The sequence below is a fragment of the Pseudophryne corroboree genome, chromosome 4, assembly GCF_028390025.1.
Source record: "Pseudophryne corroboree isolate aPseCor3 chromosome 4, aPseCor3.hap2, whole genome shotgun sequence".
In the NCBI taxonomy this organism is placed as follows: Eukaryota; Metazoa; Chordata; class Amphibia; order Anura; family Myobatrachidae; genus Pseudophryne; species Pseudophryne corroboree.
Window position 1 is genome coordinate 849,765,560 of NC_086447.1, and position 21,819 is coordinate 849,787,378.

The 21,819-nt window shown below is 47.2% G+C and overlaps 1 protein-coding gene across 2 annotated transcripts in view; it reads left to right on the forward strand.

The window, feature by feature from the left end:
* Window positions 1-15,438, forward strand: part of PSME4 (proteasome activator subunit 4) — a 294,381-nt gene extending 278,943 nt beyond the window's left edge. For both annotated transcript variants that reach the window (XM_063918650.1, XM_063918651.1), the window contains 6 exons: window positions 4,982-5,110; window positions 5,214-5,369; window positions 8,839-9,001; window positions 9,960-10,093; window positions 12,407-12,546; window positions 14,011-15,438. In XM_063918650.1, coding sequence (XP_063774720.1) covers window positions 4,982-5,110; window positions 5,214-5,369; window positions 8,839-9,001; window positions 9,960-10,093; window positions 12,407-12,541 — 717 coding nt within the window. In that variant the 3' untranslated portion in view covers window positions 12,542-12,546; window positions 14,011-15,438. The remainder of the gene's footprint in view (window positions 1-4,981; window positions 5,111-5,213; window positions 5,370-8,838; window positions 9,002-9,959; window positions 10,094-12,406; window positions 12,547-14,010) is intronic.
* The last annotated feature ends 6,381 nt before the right edge of the window (window positions 15,439-21,819 follow it).

Here is a 21,819-nt window from a genome sequence, read left to right on the forward strand (position 1 = left end):
CCCGCTCCCCCGTGTCACTCCAGCCAACACCCTCCTGTCACTCCAGCCAGCTCCCCCCGTGTGTCACTCCTGCTAGCACCCTCCTATGTCACTCCAGCCAGCTCTCCCATGTGTCACTACTTCCAGCACCCTCCCGCATCACTCCTGCCAGGACCCTCTCCTGTGTCACTCCAGCCAGGTCTCCCATGTGTCACTACTGCCACGACCCTGCTGTGTCACTCCAGCCAGCTCCCCCATGTGTCACTCCTACTACCACCCTTCTATGTCACTCCTGCCAGCTCCCCCATGTGTCACTCCTGCTACCACACTCCTATGTCACTCCAGCCAGCTCTCCCATGTGTCACTACTTCCAGCACCCTCCTGTCACTCCAGCCAGCTCCCCCATGTGTCACTCCTACTACCACCCTTCTATGTCACTCCTGCCAGCTCCCCCATGTGTCACTCCTGCTACCACACTCCTATGTCACTCCAGCCAGCTCTCCCATGTGTCACTACTTCCAGCACCCTCCTGTCACTCCTGCCAGCTCCCCCATGTGTCACTCCTGCTACCACACTCCTATGTCACTCCAGCCAGCTCCCCCATGTGTCACTACTTCCAGCACCCTCCCGCGTCACTCCTGCCAGGACCCTCTCCTGTGTCACTCCAGCCTGCTCTTCCATATATCACTCCTTCCAGCACCATCCTGTCACTCCAGCCAGCTCCCCCATGTGTCCACTCCAGCTACCACACTCCTATGTCACTCCAGCCAACTCTCCCATGTGTCACTCCTGCTACCACCCTCCTATATCACTCCAGCCAGCTCCCCCATGTGTCACTCCTGCTACCACACTCCTATGTCACTCCAGCCAGCTCTCCCATGTGTCACTCCTGCTACCACCCTCCTATATCACTCCAGCCAGCTTCCCCATGTGTCACTCCTGCTACCACCCTCCTATGTCACTACTTCCAGCACCTTCCTGTCACTCCAGCCAGCTGCCCCATGTGTCACTCTTGCTACCACCCTCCTATGTCACTCCAGCCATATCTCCCATATGTCACTACTTCCAGCACCCTCCCACGTCACTCCAGCCAGCTCCCTCATGTGTCACTCCAGCCAACACCCTCCCGTCACTCCAGCCAGCTCCCCCATGTGTCACTCCTGCTAGCACCCTCCTATGTAACTCCAGCCAGCTCCCCCGTGTCACTCCAGCCAGCTCTCCCATGTGTCACTACTGCCAAGACCCTGCTGTGTCACTCCATCCAGGTCTCCCATGTATCACTCCTGCCAGGACCCTCCTGTTTCTCTCCAGCCAGCTCTGCCATGTGTCACTCTAGCCCACCCTCATGTATCACTACAGCTCCCCCATCAACTCGTGCAATTGCAGCAGTCCCTAATGTGTCCTCTGTTTGCTTGTGGGTGTCTCACCTCTAGTATCTGACTCCTTCAGTTTTCAGTCCCTGTAGTGCTGCTGCGTGTCTGGCTGGAGTGCAGCGGGTTCTGTATCTGTTGTGGTCACATGATTTAGAGTGTTAGGAGCCACATTTGAATAAAGAAAGAGCCACATGCGGCTCAAGAGCCACAGGTTGGCCACCGCTGCTCTAGAGATTATTGCCAGCAGCGTGTAAGAACACAATTTGTGCAGCTCTGACATGTGCAGTAGCGCAGATGAGGTGTTCTCTCGTTCTGTCTGCTTCAACCTTGTGTTAGCAAAACTTCAGTTTAGTCCCTAAATAACTTGAGTAGTGAGTGACCAAGTATATAGTGGAACAATGTGAGGACTGAGTGTCAGCGCGGCACTGCTGGCCCCGCCTGTGTTCCCACTTAAAGCACTGAAACATGCTTAACAATATCGGGTACAGTATGGAGAGTATGGGGTATCTTATATATATATATATATATATATATATATATATATATATATATATATATATATATAATATATATATATATATATATATATATATATATATATTTTATATATCATGACTCTGGAATGCCTGGAGCAATTTACACCAAACTTGGTATACATATGACTTACAATCTGTAAAGAAATACTGTGGGGGTAAGACACCCCTAGGGGTGAGGGTGAGAAAGGGGTGACATGTAAAAATCCATAGTGTTCTGGGTCACGCAGATGAATAGTGGCACTCCCGATGCCATGTTCCCTGTGCACCTGCTGAGTGACCTGGAACATGTGACCTGCTGGGTTGTCTGGAAACTGACAGTTATTTGCAGCCACCCACTAAGGGGTACATTCAATTAAAGTTGGATCCATTCCGACATGTATTTGTCGGAATGGATCCGACAAGCCCTATTCAATGAGCTGGCAAATCCGACTGTCGGATTTGGCCGTTCCCGGTGTCCTGTCATGCTGCTGCTGTCAGTGGCGGCCGAGGAGTGCTGCCGGGGGGACGCCCTGCTATAGAGGTACCTGTGCCCTGCTGCCCCTATAGTCCTCAATCCGGGAGGGGGGGGGGGGGGGGGGGGGGGGAGGTAAAATGTTCCGCCCAGCAAACATTTGCCTGGGTGAAACCGGTCACATCAGCTAGTATTTACTAAAGGTTGCTTAAAATCGTTGGGCTTCCCGGGCTAAAACACACATTTAATGGGAGGGATCGAATGAGGAGTAGGAAATGGTCAGGACCGTCTTAACAGCATTGTAGGCGTTTGGTAAAGCAATGCACTGGGGCACCTACCCACCCATTCATGGGGGGGAATTATAACTTACCCCCGTTGTGGTCCTGCACCAATTCTCCACATTTCCAAACAGTGGATGGCTCTCAGCACTGAGTGATGGATAGCTCCAGCCATCCACCAATCAGCATCCTGACAGCTACTCACTGTCAGGCTGGAAGCTGGGAAGCAGGTAGAGAATGCTGCACTCTGATTAATGGATAGCTCCAGCAGTTTCTGCTTTGTATATCCGTAGGCCTGATTTATGAATATTACTGTCCAATTTCTCTGGGTCATCCTTACCTTACCCTGGCTGCAGCAGTTTCCTTAAACTTCCATTTCTCAATGTTTCTGCCAGTGGAAAAGCTGGGAACACATGGGTATCTTTTTATTGCCTTTCCCTGCCCTCTAACAGTCACATCTTTATTTTCCCAGTGCTCCTATTATTGCTTAGAGAAGCCTGTAGTTATTACAAGTAGTCACAACATCCTGCAAAGTTATCAGGGTCAGTGTTTATTATTCATCTCTGTAAGTGTCTGCACATGGCTTAATGTAATGCTTGTGCATATATAGGAATGTATTTATTGCTCCTACAAGTAATACAACCCCAGTGTTTGTAAGTCTCGGGTTCTCGCTTGTGTTGTCAGTGGAGCCTTGAGCTGGGTACAGACCAGGCTGAAGTATTGGCCGTCTGGTCTGTCTGCCGGCCTATCCGATGATCTGTAAGTGCATATACACTTACCAATCGTTGGCCTGATGTGTTGTGCCTGACGTCACAACTGGGCAGGCATTTACATGTGCCCGCCTAATTGTGAGTGTCAGTCACCGCCGGCCTCTGCAGACCGCCAACATCTGCAGATATATCAGCCATTGGCTGTGCTTCAGGGCCGACGCAATAAGTCTGTGAACAACGTCGTTCACAGACACATTGGGAGTACACACCCTCCGAAGCGCCCGCAATATGCCTGCCGTTCAATTAAACACCCAACATAACTTAGTGTGTACCCAGCATTAAAGCTGAATGAAAGGAATGAGCCAATTGGAGTATGTTTGAGTGGATATGCCAATATGGAAATGATATTGTATATAAAAACCACCAGCACATAAATAAGAATATAGAAATATTTAATGAAACCGTGAAACAAGTCATTGCAGGAGTGGAAAGTAACGTAATCCGTTATAAACACACTGTTTTTACCGGGATGTACGGTAGTTAATATCCCGGCATTCGGGATTCCGACCCTTAGAATACCGACAGCTGCGCCAGGGCTATTCCCACTCGTGTGTATCCACAACACCCATAGCGTGGGAATAGAACCTGTGGTGAGCGCAGCGGCTTGGGGACTTGTAGCGCTCGCCCCGATGTTGGCATTCTGGCAAGCGGGATCCCGGCGTCCGTATTCTGACCGCCAGGATTCCATACCAAACCCGTTTTTACCTGCCCAATACAAGTATCAATAATATCAGTAATTAAGTAAAACAGTCTGTACATACATTAGCATTAAAGCACCTGTAATAATGGCAGTAGCTAATGAGCATGCAATCTTGCCAAGCAACAATGTAATATCAGTTCTGTTTGCTACGGGAATAAATTCCCTCTGACATGGACACCGGATTGTCAGCTAATTACATCTAAAGTTCCACCATATTGCCAGAAGACTTGCTGGAGAGTATAGTACACCACATGGTACTCCGCGCTCCGTACAGGAAACTGTCCGATCTACCTCTCCCGATGGCTGGGTCAGATAACTGGAGATGTTATATTTATATATACTATCATTTCGGTGTTAGTATAGAGTCAGACGGGATGTAGTTACATTGCCGGCGGTCAGGATCCCGGCGGTCAGGATACAGACGCCGGAATCCTGACTACTGACAATGCCGCCAGCCGGAATCCCGGCTAACATGGACTATTCCCACTCGTGGGTGTCCACGACACCCATAGAGTGGTAATAGAATCTGTGGCGAGCGCAGAGAGCCACCAAGCCCGCAAGGGGCTTCGTTGCACATGCCACCCTGCCGGAATTCTAGCGCCCGGGATCCTGCCGTCAGTATGCAGACCGCCGGCATCCCATACCCAACTCAGTCAGCCCACTCCCAACTCGCATCCCTATAGGATTCCTCTTTCCAACACTGCCTGGGGATTTGGCTACTGGTGCCGTCAGGGTTGAGTGTTACCAGAATGATCACCAGGGCCCCTGGTTTCTCACTGTTTGCTTGTATACTTCCGCGCTGAATGAGGCAGGCAGTGAGCCTGACAGTGCAGTTTTATGAGATTGCTTTGCAGCCGTATGGATAACGTGATTCCCTTCTATCCGCGCCATTAGATTGCACCTGTAGAAAACGACACAAATTATGATGAGCTGAAAAGAGACGCAAAGATGTGCTTATCCCTGATGTCGCAGGGCCTACTCTACCCCGAGCAGGTGCCCCTGGCTCTAGATGTCCTGAAGCAGGTGAGTGACTGTATGTGATACTACTGACTGCCACAATGAGTTCCTGCAGAGGTTAATAACTAGATCCTAATGCAGCGTTCATATTGCTATTACAATCTTTTAGATAGCGAAGAGCAGTTCCTGGCATGCAAGATACACCGTCCTGACCTACACCCAGACAATGGTCTTCTACAACCTGTTCGTGTTCCTGCACAATGCGGAGGCGGTGCAGGGCATCAGGTGGCTGGTCCTGCATCTAATGGCTGATGAGCAGCTGGAGGTAATGAATAAACAATGTGCGCTTTAATTACCCAGTGCGTTATGTTAAAGAGCAGCGAGGAACATTCACGTATAGGCCTACGCTTTTGCTCGTCAGAGATTAAGGTATAGGAGATCTGACTGTGGGGTAAAGCTGTGTTTCTGTGGAGGCGACTGATCTTTACATGAGACGACGTAGAGAAAGAGAAAAAATCTGGATAATTACAGTAGACAATGGAATATGCTAAACTAGATATTCAGAGACATTCATTTACAAATTATACTGTAATGTATGGAACATTGCTGGTTTCCTGTGACTGCCTGAACCAATGACAGTGCAGAATAATGGCCCTCATTCCGAGATGTTCGCTCGCAAGCTGCTTTTAGCAGCTTTGCACACGCTAAGCCTACTGGGAGTGAATCTTAGCATAGTAAAATTGCGAACGAAAGATTAGCAGAATTGCGAATAGACACTTCTTAGCAGTTTCTGAGTAGCTCCAGACTTACTCGGCATCTGCGATCAGTTCAGTCAGTTTCGTTCCTGGTTTGACGTCACAAACACACCCAGCGTTCGCCCAGACACTCCTCCGTTTCTTCAGCCACTCCCGCGTTTTTACCCAGAAACGGTAGCGTTTTTTCACACACACCCATAAAACGTCCAGTTTCCGCTCAGAAACACCCACTTCCTGTCAATCACATTACGATCACCAGAACGAAGAAAAAACCTCGTAATGCCGTGAGTAAAATTCCTAACTGCATAGCAAATTTACTTGTCGCAGTGCGAACATTGCGCATGCGCAATTAGCGGAAAATCGCTGCGATGCGAAGAAAATTACCGAGCGAACAACTCTGAATGACCACCATAGATTCCTTAGGAACCGGGGCCGCAGTGTACAAAGTAAAAGGAAATGTATCTCCGATCCTGCAGTCTTTTATGACAGAATTTTGCTGTGAAAAAGCCTTTAGGGCCAGATGTACTAAGGAGAGAGATAAAGTGGAGAGAGATTAACTACCAACCACTCTGCTCCTAACTGCCATTTTTCAAACACAGCTTGTAATGTGTCAGCGAGGAGCTGATTGGCTGGTACGGTGTCTCTCTCCGCTTTATTTCTCTCCAAGGCTTAGTACATCTCCCCCTAGTCACATAATAACGGATAGTAAAAACAAACACAAATCTGTATCAGAAATCTCTATTGTAACACATCACTATCAGGGGTCACCCGGTGATGGCTTCACACTTGCTGGTGAGGCTGTAATGGTCCAGATTATTCTAAAACCTTCCAAAGAGGAGACGAGGCCGATAGCGACCAGTGCAATTCCATAAAATGATCTTTTATAAAATGATAGAAGGAGATTATAATATCTTTGCAGCAGGGCACTCTGCCCTCTCGTTCTCTTGCCGTCTCTACCCGCATCGTCTCTCGCTCATAACCGTTTATCTCATCCAGCGGCTGCCCGCTCCTAGTAGCACTCTGACTACTCCTTTACTTCCTTACATGTCGCTGTCGTGTGTACTGAGAACTGTGTTGCTAATTGCTACCTGTACTCTGTTTTAGTGTTTCAGTTACTGTATTGTTACGTTCTGTGTACCCTGTATTGTTCTAATGTGTGCCGTATGTACGGCGCTGCAAAACATTTGGGGCGCTTTTATAAATAAAATGTAATAATAACAGAAGTTGGTTGATGGCTGTGGGCAGCTTCTCCACCTGTCGGCTGTAGAATTTTGGTTACATCTTTTCTCCTGTAGAACAGAAAGTGAATACGCTGTGGAAACGAAGCTTGCGTCTGAACTTTTTTCTTACATGTACACAGAGGGTTCGGTGTGTGTGACCGGCGGATGGGATCCCGATCTGTAAAATAAATGCATTATTGTGCAAGGAGGTCTTAGCCGGATGTTAGTAAAATCAGCAGGTGGTCAGCATGCGGCAGAATCGCATCTGATCACTGCACGCTGGAAGGCTGAGAGGGAGAGATCCTGTTATATCTGCAGCAGTACTGGCTAACTCGCCGTTCACTCTTCCAACTCATAACAGAATGACTTCCTGCGCCTGCCCTTACTCCTCTTCCCCGTCCCCCCTCCTCCTATCTGTGCAGCTCTGCTCCCCCAAACGCTGCTACTCATGCAAGTGCAGTGCACAAACCAGAGGCAATGGCGAAGGTAGAGGTGTCCCCTTTTGGAACGGATCCCCTGAGGCAACGGAGTCCTATGCCTCCGGTACTTCCGCCGTTGTGCGTACAAGATGAAGCTCGGTAACGCACGGCCGTTACGCATTTCTGGCTTATCTGAGAATAATCTGAATTTACCAAAAGTGGAAATCATTGCAGGGAACAGCCAGAGCCAAATGTCAAGCTCCCCTGTGAGTGTGTTCATTTTGCAGCCGGTTCCTCCTCTCGTTCTGCCACCTCATTCCCAGCTCATGTTTCATTTATTAAAGAGGTCCCAGAGTGGGGGCTGCAAAGTGTCAGCAGAATTTCTGACATACCTCTTCACTTCCTGCGTTTGACAATTCTTAATCAGCTCGATCACATTTTGATAATGGACGTGCAAACGAGCTTATCGTCAAGTTGGTGTATTTTAATTAGAACAGTACTTGCCGTTACACTTACTGATTTGTGCATCTCTGGAACATTATGTTCAAGGAGATAATTTGCAATAATGTGGCACATTACATGCAGCGAGCCAGTCCCCGAGCACTGTTTACATTTCAGCGTGTAACAATATGTACTTATTAGACATGTGGCCTGTCATTAACGCTGATTAATCAGCAATGCACTTAACCCTTTAATTGCAGCGGAAAATCTGCTATACGTTGATGAAGCCAAGCTGTCCTATTTTGACATAAGCGCGCAACCTTTGAAACATAGAATTTGACGGCAGATAAGAACCACTTGGCCCACCTAGTCTGCCCCCCCCTTTTTTAACCATATTGTCACCTCAGACCCTGCAGATTTGGAAAGGGGGTCCCCAAATGTAGTCCCAGAATCTGTTTCTGTCGTTCCCAGAGTGTCAGATATTTAATACTTTCTATTAGGAAATAACGATTAATCACCAATAAAAATGTCACACCGGCACTTGCGGTTCCTAAAAAGAACTGGCACACCTTGCTCCCAGCTAAGAGTAGCCAGGGTCTTCCTCTGTAAACCTGGTTTGGTGGAATTTTAGGTGCATGTTTGCACCAATTTGGATTTTGAGCCGGGACTTGATAGCTTTGCTCCTCGTAAATAATATCCATTGTTGGAATTGTGTGATGACTTTTTGAAATAAAGTTGTATGGAGATTTTTGAGCGATAGAACAGAGAAGAATGTGCCAACAGCAAAAACATATTTTGTTGGTGGCTTGAGTCAAAAAGAGCTTTTCAATACATTTCAATGAAAACCAAGTGTTGCTGGCCCCAAATGAGGGGAGGGGGGAAAATTTAATGAATTTCTTATTCCATCTGTGCCCCCTTTTTATAATCTTCACATACGATTTGTATGAATTGCCCCTTAGGTGAGAGAAATGGCTGCCACCACACTGAGCGGGCTTCTTCAGTGCAACTTCCTAACCATGGACGTCTCTATGCAAGAACACTTTGAGCAGCTCTGCAAGACGAGGTTGCCCAAAAAACGCAAGAGGGACATGGGTGTAGCTGTGGACACCATACCTTCAGCAGGTGAGCTTATGGAAAGGGAGTCTTAAGAGATGTCCTGCTTTGTAGTTTTGAGTTTACTTATATCTGCTATTGTGCATGTGTGTCCACTTAAGGACGGTGTCCCACAGCGAAACATCATGGCAGTTTGGTATCTAGAAAAGTGTAGAATTGATCCTGTGGGGTCACACTGAAGTGAAAGGGCGACACATCCACAGTCACACCAGGGCAGTTAAGCTGTGTGCATATTATTCCCTGTGATACTGGTGATGTGTTCTGTGGTCGCGTTAGGAATCCGTTGCTTATGAAGGCTTCACTGGGGCGGCTGGAAACCTGCAAGTGTGACACCAGGGCACAACCACCTTCAGAATAATATGTGAAATCATGAAAAAAATATATGACTGAATTGTGGAGGTTGCTTGAGAACGGCATAAAACAGTAACATTTTAGGAGGAAATTAAATTGGAAGCTGTAATTTACCACACAGAGAAAAAGGTGGTAGCTTTGGGCTTTAATGCCTGGGGCTATTCAATTACAGCTTATTTTTCTTGGCTGGGAAATTACTCTATTAACGCACATTAACCTATGGAATTGCGGATAATTTCCTGGACCTATGGGTTAATACGTTCTTGGCACCCGCAAACAGGCTATTTAACATAGATTTCTTAACTGAGCCTGCAGGCTGTCGCCGGCTCTAATTGAATAGCACCACTTCTTCAATTAGCCCAAGGTAAATTACTGCAGCTAATTGAATACCCCCCCCCTCCAATCCCATTCTGATTTTGCAAAGCTCTAGCCGAGATTCCAGAATACTCATCAATAACAACATGCTGCTGTACATTACTGTATTCTCATAACTAAAATACATGATGCTGCATAACCGTTCCCAGGACAGTCGCTGGTACGCTTGGTGCTGCATTTTTGGGAGCGGTAGCAGCAGGCTGATCCCAGTTTTCTCATTGTGACCTCTTTCTCTGTGCAGATCTGGTAAAACGCCATGCTGGTGTTCTAGGGCTCAGCGCTTGCATCTTATCCAGCCCATACGACGTGCCTACATGGATGCCGCAGCTGCTGATGGATCTAAGCGCACATCTCAATGATCCACAGCCCATAGAGGTAATAACCAGTTTCAATGCGAAACTCATTCCGCTAAATTAGTTTTGTTTCATTTATAAAATCTCTGTAATATTGTAAAAGCTGTAAAAATAGTTGTGTATATCCGATATAGTGTGGTGAAAAAGTGGAATCACATGAGAACATGTAGCCACCAGGATCTGTTTTAGCTCCGTCATGTGTCTTTTTTCACGTAAAAGTAAACAGGCTATTTGTCGCTATGCAGAAATTGATATCATTTAGTTCACTCTGACTGCTATACAGTATATCAGGTGTGGTACGTACTGCTAAGTGCTATGGCAAATAATTCCTTTATACACTTCAGTACGGGTGTCACAGTGAAAATAGCTCAGAGTGGTGTTCCAAAGCCTCACTGCATCATGTGCCTTGTGACTGTGATTACCTGGCAGTCATATAAAATGGGAGTATCTGAAAATTATCTACCACTAATAGCAGTTTGAATAAACAAACCATGTAGAAAAGGAAATGCCTGGCTTATTTGTTATTGGATTGCTGCTTTACCTTCTCTTCCTTTGCGCATGTTAGTGTAGCTGCGTCTTGTCCCTTCTTTGTCATTGCAATGTTCCTTTTATGGGAATATGTTGGGTATCTTTGGGTACGTTTATCTACGCTTTGTACTGACACTATGTATCAAACAGAGACTATAATAAGAGTACATTGGTAAGTAAAAGGGTATTCCAAAAGATAGACCATTTCTGCATTCTTGCTGCACAGTCATTCATTGCTCTGTGAGTGGCGTGCTGTTATGGTTGTGGTGTGGGTGTTGTTACATGAAGCCTACGATGCAAAATCCCCCCCGACGGAGTGAGGAGCGTTATTCAGTTCTTGAATGTGCAAAAAGGGAAACCTGACAAAGTTTGTAAATTAGAGCAGGTGTATTGTGATGTGAGAACGTGGTGTGCATGATGAAGATCAGCCGGGTCACTGATCACAGCTTTGGGTGGGAGGTTTTCGATCATACACCCTATCTTACCTATCTTATCCTACCCTATCAGATCTTGCTCCAAGCGATCACCTTTTCAAAAAGCTAAAAGAGCTGCAGGGTGGAACATGTTCGGGAAGTTATGCTGAGCTGAAGCTTGTGGTCTGCAACTGGTTTAATGGACCGGAGGCAGCCGACTACAACAAGGGGATTCTAAAGCTTCTGGACAGACAATTGCTTAAATGAAGGAGGTGATTATGGGGAATATTCAGTTGAATTCGAAACTGCCGTCTTGTCGTAAAGACTGCAGTTTCCGACTATTATAGGTCGGAAGGGATTCCGACCTATTGAATAGACCCCTAATTTTTCCGACAAGCCGGGAATTCCGACTTGTCGGAAAGCACGTGGATCGGCGGAATAGGTGGCGATCCGCGTGCTTCTATCGGAAACGGGGCCAAATCTGGTTTTGGCCTCGTTTCTGACAATCTCAATCCGACTTTAAAAAGTGTCGGTTTGAGGAGATGAGACGGGGAGCGCAGGGAGAGGAGTGCAGCACACAGCAGCAGAGTCGCCGGGGAGCGCAGGTCACCCGTCGTTACAGCTCCTGCAGCCGGGCTGCTCAGGGAGAGGAGTGCAGCACACAGCAGCAGAGTCGCCGGGGAGCGCAGGTCACCCGTCGTTACAGCTCCTGGAGCCGGGCTGCTCAGGGAGAGGAGTGCAGCACACAGCAGCAGCGTCGCCGGGGAGCGCAGGTCACATGACGTTACAGCTCCTGGAGCCGGGCTGCTCAGGGAGAGGAGTGCAGCACACAGCAGCAGAGTCGCCGGGGAGCGCAGGTCACCCGTCGTTACAGCTCCTGGAGCCGGGCTGCTCAGGGAGAGGAGTGCAGCACACAGCAGCAGCGTCGCCGGGGAGCGCAGGTCACATGACGTTACAGCTCCTGGAGCCGGGCTGCTCAGGGAGAGGAGTGCAGCACACAGCAGCAGAGTCGCCGGGGAGCGCAGGTCACCCGTCGTTACAGCTCCTGGAGCCGGGCTGCTCAGGGAGAGGAGTGCAGCACACAGCAGCAGCGTCGCCGGGGAGCGCAGGTCACATGACGTTACAGCTCCCGGAGCAGAGTGAGTTGCAGTGAGCGCTGTTATTGTACCACAGCGCTGTCATCGTGACTTATGTCTGATTGCCATTGTCTCATTGAATAGTTTTTTTTTTTAATCCTTTCCGACAGTGCTTGTCGGAAAGGATCCGACTTGAATTGAATATACCCCCATGCGGAGAACTAAACAGAGGTCCTCTGTATTTAACAAAATTGGATTATCCTTGTAATTAAAAATGTGGATAGTCCTGTGTTTACCTACAAATCTCTTTGCTTTCAGATGACCGTAAAGAAAACCCTATCTAATTTCCGGAGGACACACCTTGACAATTGGCAAGAGCACAAACAGCAGTTTACTGATGATCAGCTAGTGGTTTTGACCGATCTCTTGGTATCTCCTTGTTACTATGCATAACAAAGGTGAGAATTGTTTTGGTTTGTTTGCAGCAAATGAATCCTTTTTGTTCCCGTTTTTCCCTATTTTGCAGAGTGAAGTGAAGATGGTACTGATTCAAATCGGTCATCTGTCTCCGCAGTTCCCAACTGGGACAATCAAAAGGTTTTTTTTGCAGCCACAACAACCTGCTCTGTTGTATGGGCTGCAGAGAGCCAGGGCAAGAGAGCAGCCAGTACTGTAACAGTACTGTTTGTCATCTAGAGGCTATTGGCATTTATGGAATCTGATTGGCCGTTGGGAGCCTGTCATGATACCAGGGCTTGCCTACAGCGATTTAATCACTGACAATCAGCCTAACATACCCAAGAGTCTCCAGTGACTACTCCTGCCCCCAGTCACGCTTCCAGTTTACCCTCCGGCCTGCCACCTGTCACTGGAGGCCCCCCCTGTTCGGAAACATAACTAATCCAAGCGCATATCTGTATTTATAATGCAATTGGGGTTTATAATGAAAAAGCACATACCAAAGATTATAGCACATTTAGGAATGGCTTAGTACTGTATAATAAACACTATATACAGTACTGTGCAAAAGTTTTAGGCAGGTGTGGTAAAAAAAAATGCTGCAAATTAAGAATGCTTTCAAAAATAGAAGTGTTAATAGTTACATTTTTAAATCAATGAACAAAATGCAAAGTGAAGGAACAGAAGATAAATTGGAATTAAATCAAATGTTGGGCACTTAGCAAGGGACTGGGTATTCTAAATTACTGTATGTCCCAAAAATGGGATTTTTATACTTGCCATTAAATCCTTTTCTTTGAATCCATACGGGGCACACTGCTCACCATGAGTTACTTGCAGAGACTTAATACAAACTATAGTTTAAAGTCTTTTAGGGGGAGATGTACTAAGCAGTGAAAAGAGTGGAGAAGTTGTCCATGGCAACCAATCAGCTGCTCTGTATAATCTTAGAGTATGCAAATTATAAATGTTACGTCAATGCTTATTGGTTGCCATGGGCAACTTCTCCACTGGCTTACTTCTCCACACTTATCACTCCTTAGTACATCTCCCCCTACAGTCTTTAAACTATAGTTTGTATTAAGTGTCCTCTCACTTCTCCACTCTTTTACACTGCTTAGTACATCAACCCTGGCCTGAAGCATCTACTCTCTGCAACCCGTGGTCTTCAGTACAACTTTAAAAGAAGCCCAAAACCAAGGGACAATAGCAGAGAATAAAGGGCAAAATCACCAGAAAGAAAATCTAACAAAAACGAATACTAAAGGAGGGTTGGCAGTGCAGACTCGGCAACAAAACCCGGGATGCCATGGGCACTTACTGTACACTGAAGACCGGGGCTTGCAGGGAGGAGATGGTTTCCACCATCAGCACCGTCCAGACAGCAATCCCTGTTTGTACTAATGAATGCTTTGATATAATGTACATCAGCGATGATTTGTTTTTTGTTTTTCCCTCTCCAGTGCACCATGCAAATGAAAAAGACTTTGACATGAAGGATGGTTCAGATGTATCTCAAGTAAAACGTTTTAATTTCGGACTACCATCTGCCCAACTAGATGGACATTTCTTTTTTTAATTTATTTTTGTTTTTGTTTTGGGTTACCGTAGAAGCCAGGCACCCGCGCAGTTTTAATTGATGAGTGACATATTTGTTTGTGAAAGGTTGACGTGCATCCAATGATTTCATTAATAGACCTGTGATAACAGTAAGACTTATACGTGGTTAGGCTGTATACATAGTTTTGCCACCTAACACAGGGACACAATAGAAATTGTATTTTTAATTTTTTTGTATTTTTTTTTTTTTTTTTTTTTTTTGCAAATGTCACATAACTGTATAAACTGTAGAAACATTGCAGTAGTAAAGCATTGTACAGATAGCAACCTTTTACATGAAACTGGTTTGTAAAGAGTCACATTGCAGACATTTCAGCTGAGCTAAGGCTTTGTATCAGGTGAAACGCCATCTTTTTGTGTTTTTAAATTATTTTCACTAATATTTTTATTATTATTTTTTTGCTTAGTAAAAAGCACTTGCGTTGGTTTCATTTTATGTGTGTATGCAGGTGTGGGATCTCTTACCTGGAAGCTAGTATATGCAGACAAACCATTCAGTGTAAGCCTGGACTAGCCGCTACACGGTGGCTTATGTCATACACAGATGTGATCACCAAGTGTAATGAGTGGGGTCAGGGCCATAGAATGGGGTGTGTGAGCGGGGCAGTTTCGCTGAGCCCTGGGGTCCCTGCACCTGTATACGGCACCCTACAGCAAGTAAGTACCACTGCTCGCGCAGATGCTCCAGGTATACAACCTGCAGTGTGTGTGCAGCCGCCTGGAGCATCTAGGCAGCGCTACACTGTTCTTTACCGGTGGTCCCGCCCCCTAGTGTGATGTCGTGGTGGCTGGAGCCAGTAGAGGGCAGCACTGAATGGGGTGATCCCAGGCAGCAGTATGTGGAAGATTGGGATAATTGTAGCAGATCTCATAGCTGTATGTGTGAGTATGTATGATTGTGTGTATGTATATGTGTGCGTGTGTATGTATATGCACTCACACACATAGTTATAACACCTGCATTTTTCTTTTCTGCAGCAATACATTAGTTCCCTCTGCTATACTTCTGTTGCGGATATCATATGTTGCCAGGTACTTTGTACACGGAAATAAGTCTAATTTTTGGTGAACTCCGTATCCCGCTTATAAGACGTGTACTGTGTTCATTGGAGATCTCCTCTTTGAATTGCAGTGATAAGCACAGCAGAGAACTAGTGCAGTAATTACCAGATGTCAGCACACAGGTGTAACCTCTGTAGAGCGTAGTGCCAAAACTCATTTCAATTGTACACTTAGTTTATTTTAAAACCCAATAAACTGGTTGTTTGTAACACGGCCTCCTCTTTTTTTCTGTTACATGCCTTACACTGCAGTACATTGTGTTCTTATATGCAGTATAGTAAATTCTTGCCTTGTCCTTTTAGGAGAGGGGACGTGAAGATTAATATGGGAAGAATACGTTTTTGGCTTTTCAGGAATGGGGAATTAGGGATTGTTTAAAAAGAAGAAGAAGCCATTGTGGTCATGTGATTATAAATACATGCATACACTGAGACAGGTCATGTCCTGTGCTAAAATGCAGCTTAGACACATCATTATATCATGCCACCGAACAGGGCTGGCTTTCCAACGTATTCATACACAACGTCATTGCTTAGGGATAGGGTTGGGTTTATGTATTTAAATGTCCCGAGTTTTATCTAACATTGGGAGCAATGTCATTTTCAATGTGGATTGTATTACAGGTCTAGATGGTTAACTGAACCAATGGGAACAATATATCCATACGTCTCTATTTAGTAGACTCAAAGGGGGAAATTCAAATGATATATCACGCCCAATTTCTCTTACGTCCTAGAGGATGCTGGGGACTCCGTAAGGACCATGGGGTATAGACGGGCTCCGCAGGAGATAGGGCACCTAAAAAGAACTTTGACTATGGGTGTGCACTGGCTCCTCCCTCTATGCCCCTCCTCCAGACCTCAGTTAGATCTTGTGCCCAGAGGAGAATGGGTGCACTGCAGAGAGCTCTCCAGAGTTTTTCTGTGGAAAAAGAATTTTGTTAGGTTTTTTATTTTCAGGGAGTCCTGTTGGCAACAGGCTTCCTGCATCGTGGGACCGAGGAGAGAGAAGCAGAGCTGGCTTGTTAAGTTGGGCACTGCTTCTAAGGCTACTGGACGCCATTAGCTCCAGAGGGAGTCGGAACACAGGTCTCACCTGGGGTTCGTCCCAGAGCCGCGCCGCCATCCTCCTCACAGATGACGAAGATAGAAGCCGGGTGAGTATGAGAAGGCAAAGAAGACATCAGGCGGCAGAAGACATCAGTTCTTCATGAGGCGCGCCATTGCTCTCAGTCACACACACACAAGCAGGCACTGAAGGGTGCAGGGTGGGGCGCCCTGGGCAGCAATTTTCTTCATATTTGGCATTGATAAGCATGGCTTAGACTGTGGCACAGTAAATCCAGTAACCCCCGCCATTTTTCTATAGAAAGTTGATGGGACCGAAGCCCGCCGTCGGGTGGGCGGGGCTTGATCCTCAGCACTAACCAGCGCCATTTTCTCCACAGAGACTGCATGAGGAAACGCTGGCTCCCTGTTCTCTCCCCCGCTGAGCTTCACAGGCTGGAAAAAAGAGGAGGGGGGCACTTTGGCGACGCAGTGAGTGGAGATTACAATTATATACATATAACAGCGCTATCTGGTCATATATTCCAGTGTTTTTAAGCGCTGGGTGTGTGCTGGCATACTCTCTCTCTCTCTGTCTCTCCTAAGGGCCTGGTTGGGGTTTTGTCCCCTTATAGGTAACTCCCTGTGTGTGTGGGGTGTCGGTACGTGTGTGTCGACATGTCTGAGGCGGAAGGCTTCTCCAAGGAGGAGGTGGAGCAAGTTAGTGGTGTGTCCCCGTCGGTTGTGCCGACTCCAGATTGGATGGACATGTGGCATACGTTGCATGCAAGTGTGGCATCTTTACATAAAAGGCTTGATAAGGCTGGTTTAGGGGGGACATCAGGCGGTCAATCCTCAGATTGGACTGACTCACAGGGCCCGTCGGGGTCTCAAAAGCGTCCCTTAACACAAGACACTACTACCGACACGGATTCTGATTCCAGTGTCGACTATGACGAAGTAAAATTGCACCCTAGGGTGACTAAAACCATTCAGTGTATGATTGTGGCAATAAGGGATGTGTTGCATATTGTGGATGAACCCTCGGTCCCCGACACAAGGGTACACATGTTTAAGGGAAAGAAACGGATTATTAATTTTCCCACATCTCATGAATTAAATGAGTTCTTTGAAAAAACTTGGGAGACTCCGGATAAGAGACCGCAGATCCCCAAAAGAATTTTTATGGCATACCCTTTCCCTAAGCAGGACAGGGAGATTTGGGAATCACCCCCGACTGTGGACAAGGCCCTGACGCCCTTGTCCAAGAAAGTGGCGCTACCGTCTCCTGACACAGCGGCTCTTAAGGACCCTGCAGATCGCAGGCAAGAAACTACCTTAAAGGGTATTTATTCTCATACGGATGCTGTGTTAAGACCGACGATTGCGTTGGCATGGGTGTGTAGCGCAATTGCAGCTTGGACAGATGAGCTGACAGATCAATTTGATACTATGGATAAGGATACTATATTCCTAACTTTAGCCCATATAAAAGACGCAGTCTTATTTATGAGGGATGCTCAAAGGGACATTGGTTTGCTAGCGTCTAGGGCCAATGCCATGTCTATCTCAGAGAGAAGATCCTTATGGACTCGCCAATGGACGGGTGATGCGGATTCCAAAAAACATATGGAAGTACTACCCTATAAGGGTGATGTATTGTTTGGGGATGGGCTGACGGACCTGGTTTCCACAGCTACAGCAGGTAAATCAAATTTTTTACCATATATTCCCCAACAGCAAAAGAAAGCAACACCCTATCGGATGCAGTCCTTTCGGTCGCACAAGTCCAAAAGAGGTCGGGGATCCTCTTTCCTCGCCAGAGGTAAGGGCAGAGGCAAGAGAGCACCTGCTTTGTCAGGTGCCCAGGAACAAAAGTCCTCCCCAGCTGCTCCAAAACCCACAGCATGATGCTGGGACTCCCATGAGGGAGTCCGCACCGGTGGGGGCACGTCTTCGACTTTTCAGTCAGGCCTGGGTCAGTTCGGACCTGAATCCCTGGGTGTTGGAAATAGTTTCCCAGGGTTACAAATTGGAATTCGAGGAGGTGCCCCCTTGCCGATTTTTCAAATCGGCCCTACCAGCTTCCACATCGGAAAGGGATGTAGTGTTAGCTGCAATTCAAACGCTGTGTATACAGCAAGTGATAATCAAGGTTCCCCTGCACCAGCAGGGAAGAGGTTACTATTCAACCCTATTTGTGGTCCCGAAACCGGACGGTACGGTCAGACCGATTTTGAATCTGAAATCCCTAAACCTGTACATAAAGATTCAAATTCAAAATGGAATCTCTCAGAGCAATAATAGCCAACTTGGAGGAGGGGGAGTTTATGGTGTCTCTGGACATAAAGGATGCGTACCTTCATGTCCTCATATATGCCCCTCATCAGGAATACCTGAGATTCGCTGTACAGGATTGTTATTACCAATTTCAGACGTTGCCGTTTGGACTTTCCACGGCCCCGAGAATTTTCACCAAGATAATGGCGGAAATGATGGTGGTCCTGCGCAAGCATGGAGTCACAATTATCCCATACTTGGACGATCTCCTGATAAAAGCGAGATCAAGAGAGAAATTGCTGAGCAGTGTGGCGCTCTCTCTGAGAGTGCTCCAGCAACACGGTTGGATTCTAAATTTACCGAAGTCACAGTTGATCCCGACAACTCGACTACCGTTCCTAAGTATGATACTGGATACGGAACAAATGAAGGTCTTCCTCCCAATAGAGAAAGCCCAAGACATCCAGAACATGGTCAGAGACCTGCTAAAACCGAAAAGGGTGTCAGTTCACCAATGCACTCGAGTTCTGGGAAAAATGGTGGCGGCCTACGAGGCCATTCCCTTCGGAAGGTTCCATGCAAGGACTTTTCAATGGGACCTTCTGGACAAGTGGTCCGGGTCCCATCTGCATTTACATCGGAAAATAACTCTGAACCAGAGTGTCCCTCCTGTGGTGGTTGCAAAGTGCTCACCTGCTGGAGGGTCGCCGGTTCGGGATTCAGGACTGGATCCTGGTTACCACGGACTCGAGCCTCCGAGGATGGGGAGCGGTCACACAGAGAGAGACTTTTCAGGGTCTTTGGTCAGACCAGGAGTCCTGTCTACACATCAATGTGTTGGAACTCGAGGCCATTTACAACGGCCTTCGACAAGCGGAGAGTTTTCTTCGAAACCTTCCGGTTCTGATTCAATCAGACAATGTCACAGCAGTGGCTCATGTGAACCGCCAAGGCGGGACAAGAAGCAGAGTCGCGATGGCGAAAGCCACAAGGATCCTTCGCTGGGCGGAAAATCATGTAAGAGCTCTGTCGGCTGTCTTCATTCCGGGAGTGGACAACTGGGAAGCAGACTTCCTCAGCAGATACGATCTCCATCCAGGAGAGTGGGGACTTCATCAAGAAGTCTTTGCAGACGTAACACGTCTTTGGGGAACTCCTCAAATAGACATGATGGCGTCACGCCTCAACAAAAAACTTCGGAGGTATTGCGCCAGGTCTCGGGACCCTCAGGCAGTAGCAGTAGACGCACTGGTAACACCGTGGGTGTTCGAATCGGTCTACGTGTTCCCTCCTCTTCCTCTCATCACGAAAGTGTTGAGGATCATAAGACGAAGAAGAGTACAGACGATACTCGTTGTCCCAGACTGGCCTCGAAGGGCTTGGTACTCGGAACTACAAGAGATGCTCACAGGAGACCCCTGGCCTCTTCCTCTGAGGGAAGACCTGTTGCAGCAGGGGCCCTGTGTATTTCAGGACTTACTGCGGTTACGTTTGACGGCATGGCGGTTGAATGCCGAATCCTAGCAAAAAAGGGGATTCCGGAAGAGGTCATCCCTACTTTATTAAAGGCTAGGAAGGAGGTGACGATAAAACATCATCACCGTATCTGGCGAAAGTATGTGTCTTGCTGTGAGACCAAGAATGCACCTACGGAAGATTTTCATTTGGGTCGTCTTCTCCATTTCCTACAGCCAGGAGTGGATATGGGCCTGAAATTAGGCTCGGTTAAGGTACAGATTTCGGCCCTCTTGATTTTCTTTCAGAAGGAATTGGCTTCTCTACCAGAAGTCCAGACGTTCGTAAAGGGAGTTCTGCACATCCAGCCCCCTTTTGTGCCTCCAGTGGCACCATGGGACCTGAACGTGGTATTGCAGTTCCTAAAATCACACTGGTTTGAACCGCTTAACAAGGTTGAGTTGAAATTTCTTACCTGGAAGGTGGTAATGTTGTTGGCCTTAGCATCAGCAAGGCGAGTGTCAGAATTGGCGGCTCTATCACACAAGAGCCCCTACTTGATTTTTCATGTGGATCGAGCTGAATTGAGGACACGTCCGCAATTTTTGCCTAAAGTGGTTTCGTCGTTCCATATGAATCAACCTATAGTGGTGCCTGTGGCTACCGGTGACCTGGAGGATTCCAGATCCCTGGACGTAGTCAGGGCCTTAAAGATTTATGTAGCCAGGACGGCTAGAATTCGGAAAACAGAGGCTGTTTGTCCTGTATGCGGCCAATAAGATTTGTGCTCCTGCTTCAAAGCAGACTATTGCTCGCTGGATCTGTAATACGATTCTGCAGGCTCACTCTACGGCTGGATTGCCGGTACCAAATTCGGTTAAGGCCCATTCCGCTAGGAAGGTGGGCTCTTCTTGGGCGGCTGCTCGAGGCGTCTCGGCTTTACAACTTTGCAGAGCGACGACGTGGTCGGGGTCAAACACTTTTGCTAATTTCTACAAGTTTGATACCCTGGCTGATGAGGACCTAGCGTTTGCTCAGTCGGTGCTGCAGAGTCGTCCGCACTCTCCCGCCCAATTGGATGCTTTGGTATAAACCCCATGGTCCTTACGGAGTCCCCAGCATCCTCTAGGACGTTAGAGAAAATAAGATTTTAAACCTACCGGTAAATCTATTTCTCCTAGTCCGTAGAGGATGCTGGGCGCCCGTCCCAGTGCGGAAACTCTGCAAGACTTGTATATAGTTGTTGCTTACATAAGGGTTATGTTACAGTTGACATCGGTCTTGGACCGTTACTGTTGTTTTTTGTTCATACTGTTAACTGGTTATGTATGTTCCAGGTTACATGGTATGATTGGTGTGGGCTGGTATGAATCTTGCCCTTGGATTGCTCAATCCTGCCTTGTATTGTCCATCTCCTCTGGGCACAGTTCTCTAACTGATGTCTGGAGGAGGGGCATAGAGGGAGGAGCCAGTGCACACCCATAGTCAAAGTTCTTTTTAGGTGCCCTATCTCCTGCGGAGCCCGTCTATACCCCATGGTCCTTACGGAGTCCCCAGCATCCTCTACGGACTAGGAGAAATAGATTTACCGGTAGGTTTAAAATCTTATTTTCCTTTCTAAAGTGATCCACGTTATCACACAAATAGCGCCCATATTAATCAGGTTTAGCTGCGTAAAGGGTTGGGCGCCCTCACTACTTGTGGGGGTAGCGAGCTGAAATTATTATACCACATCCGTCAGCAAAAACAGAACAGGTGTGGAAGAGGGTGAAAAGAATTGAATACCGCCCAAAGATAGACCATTTGGTA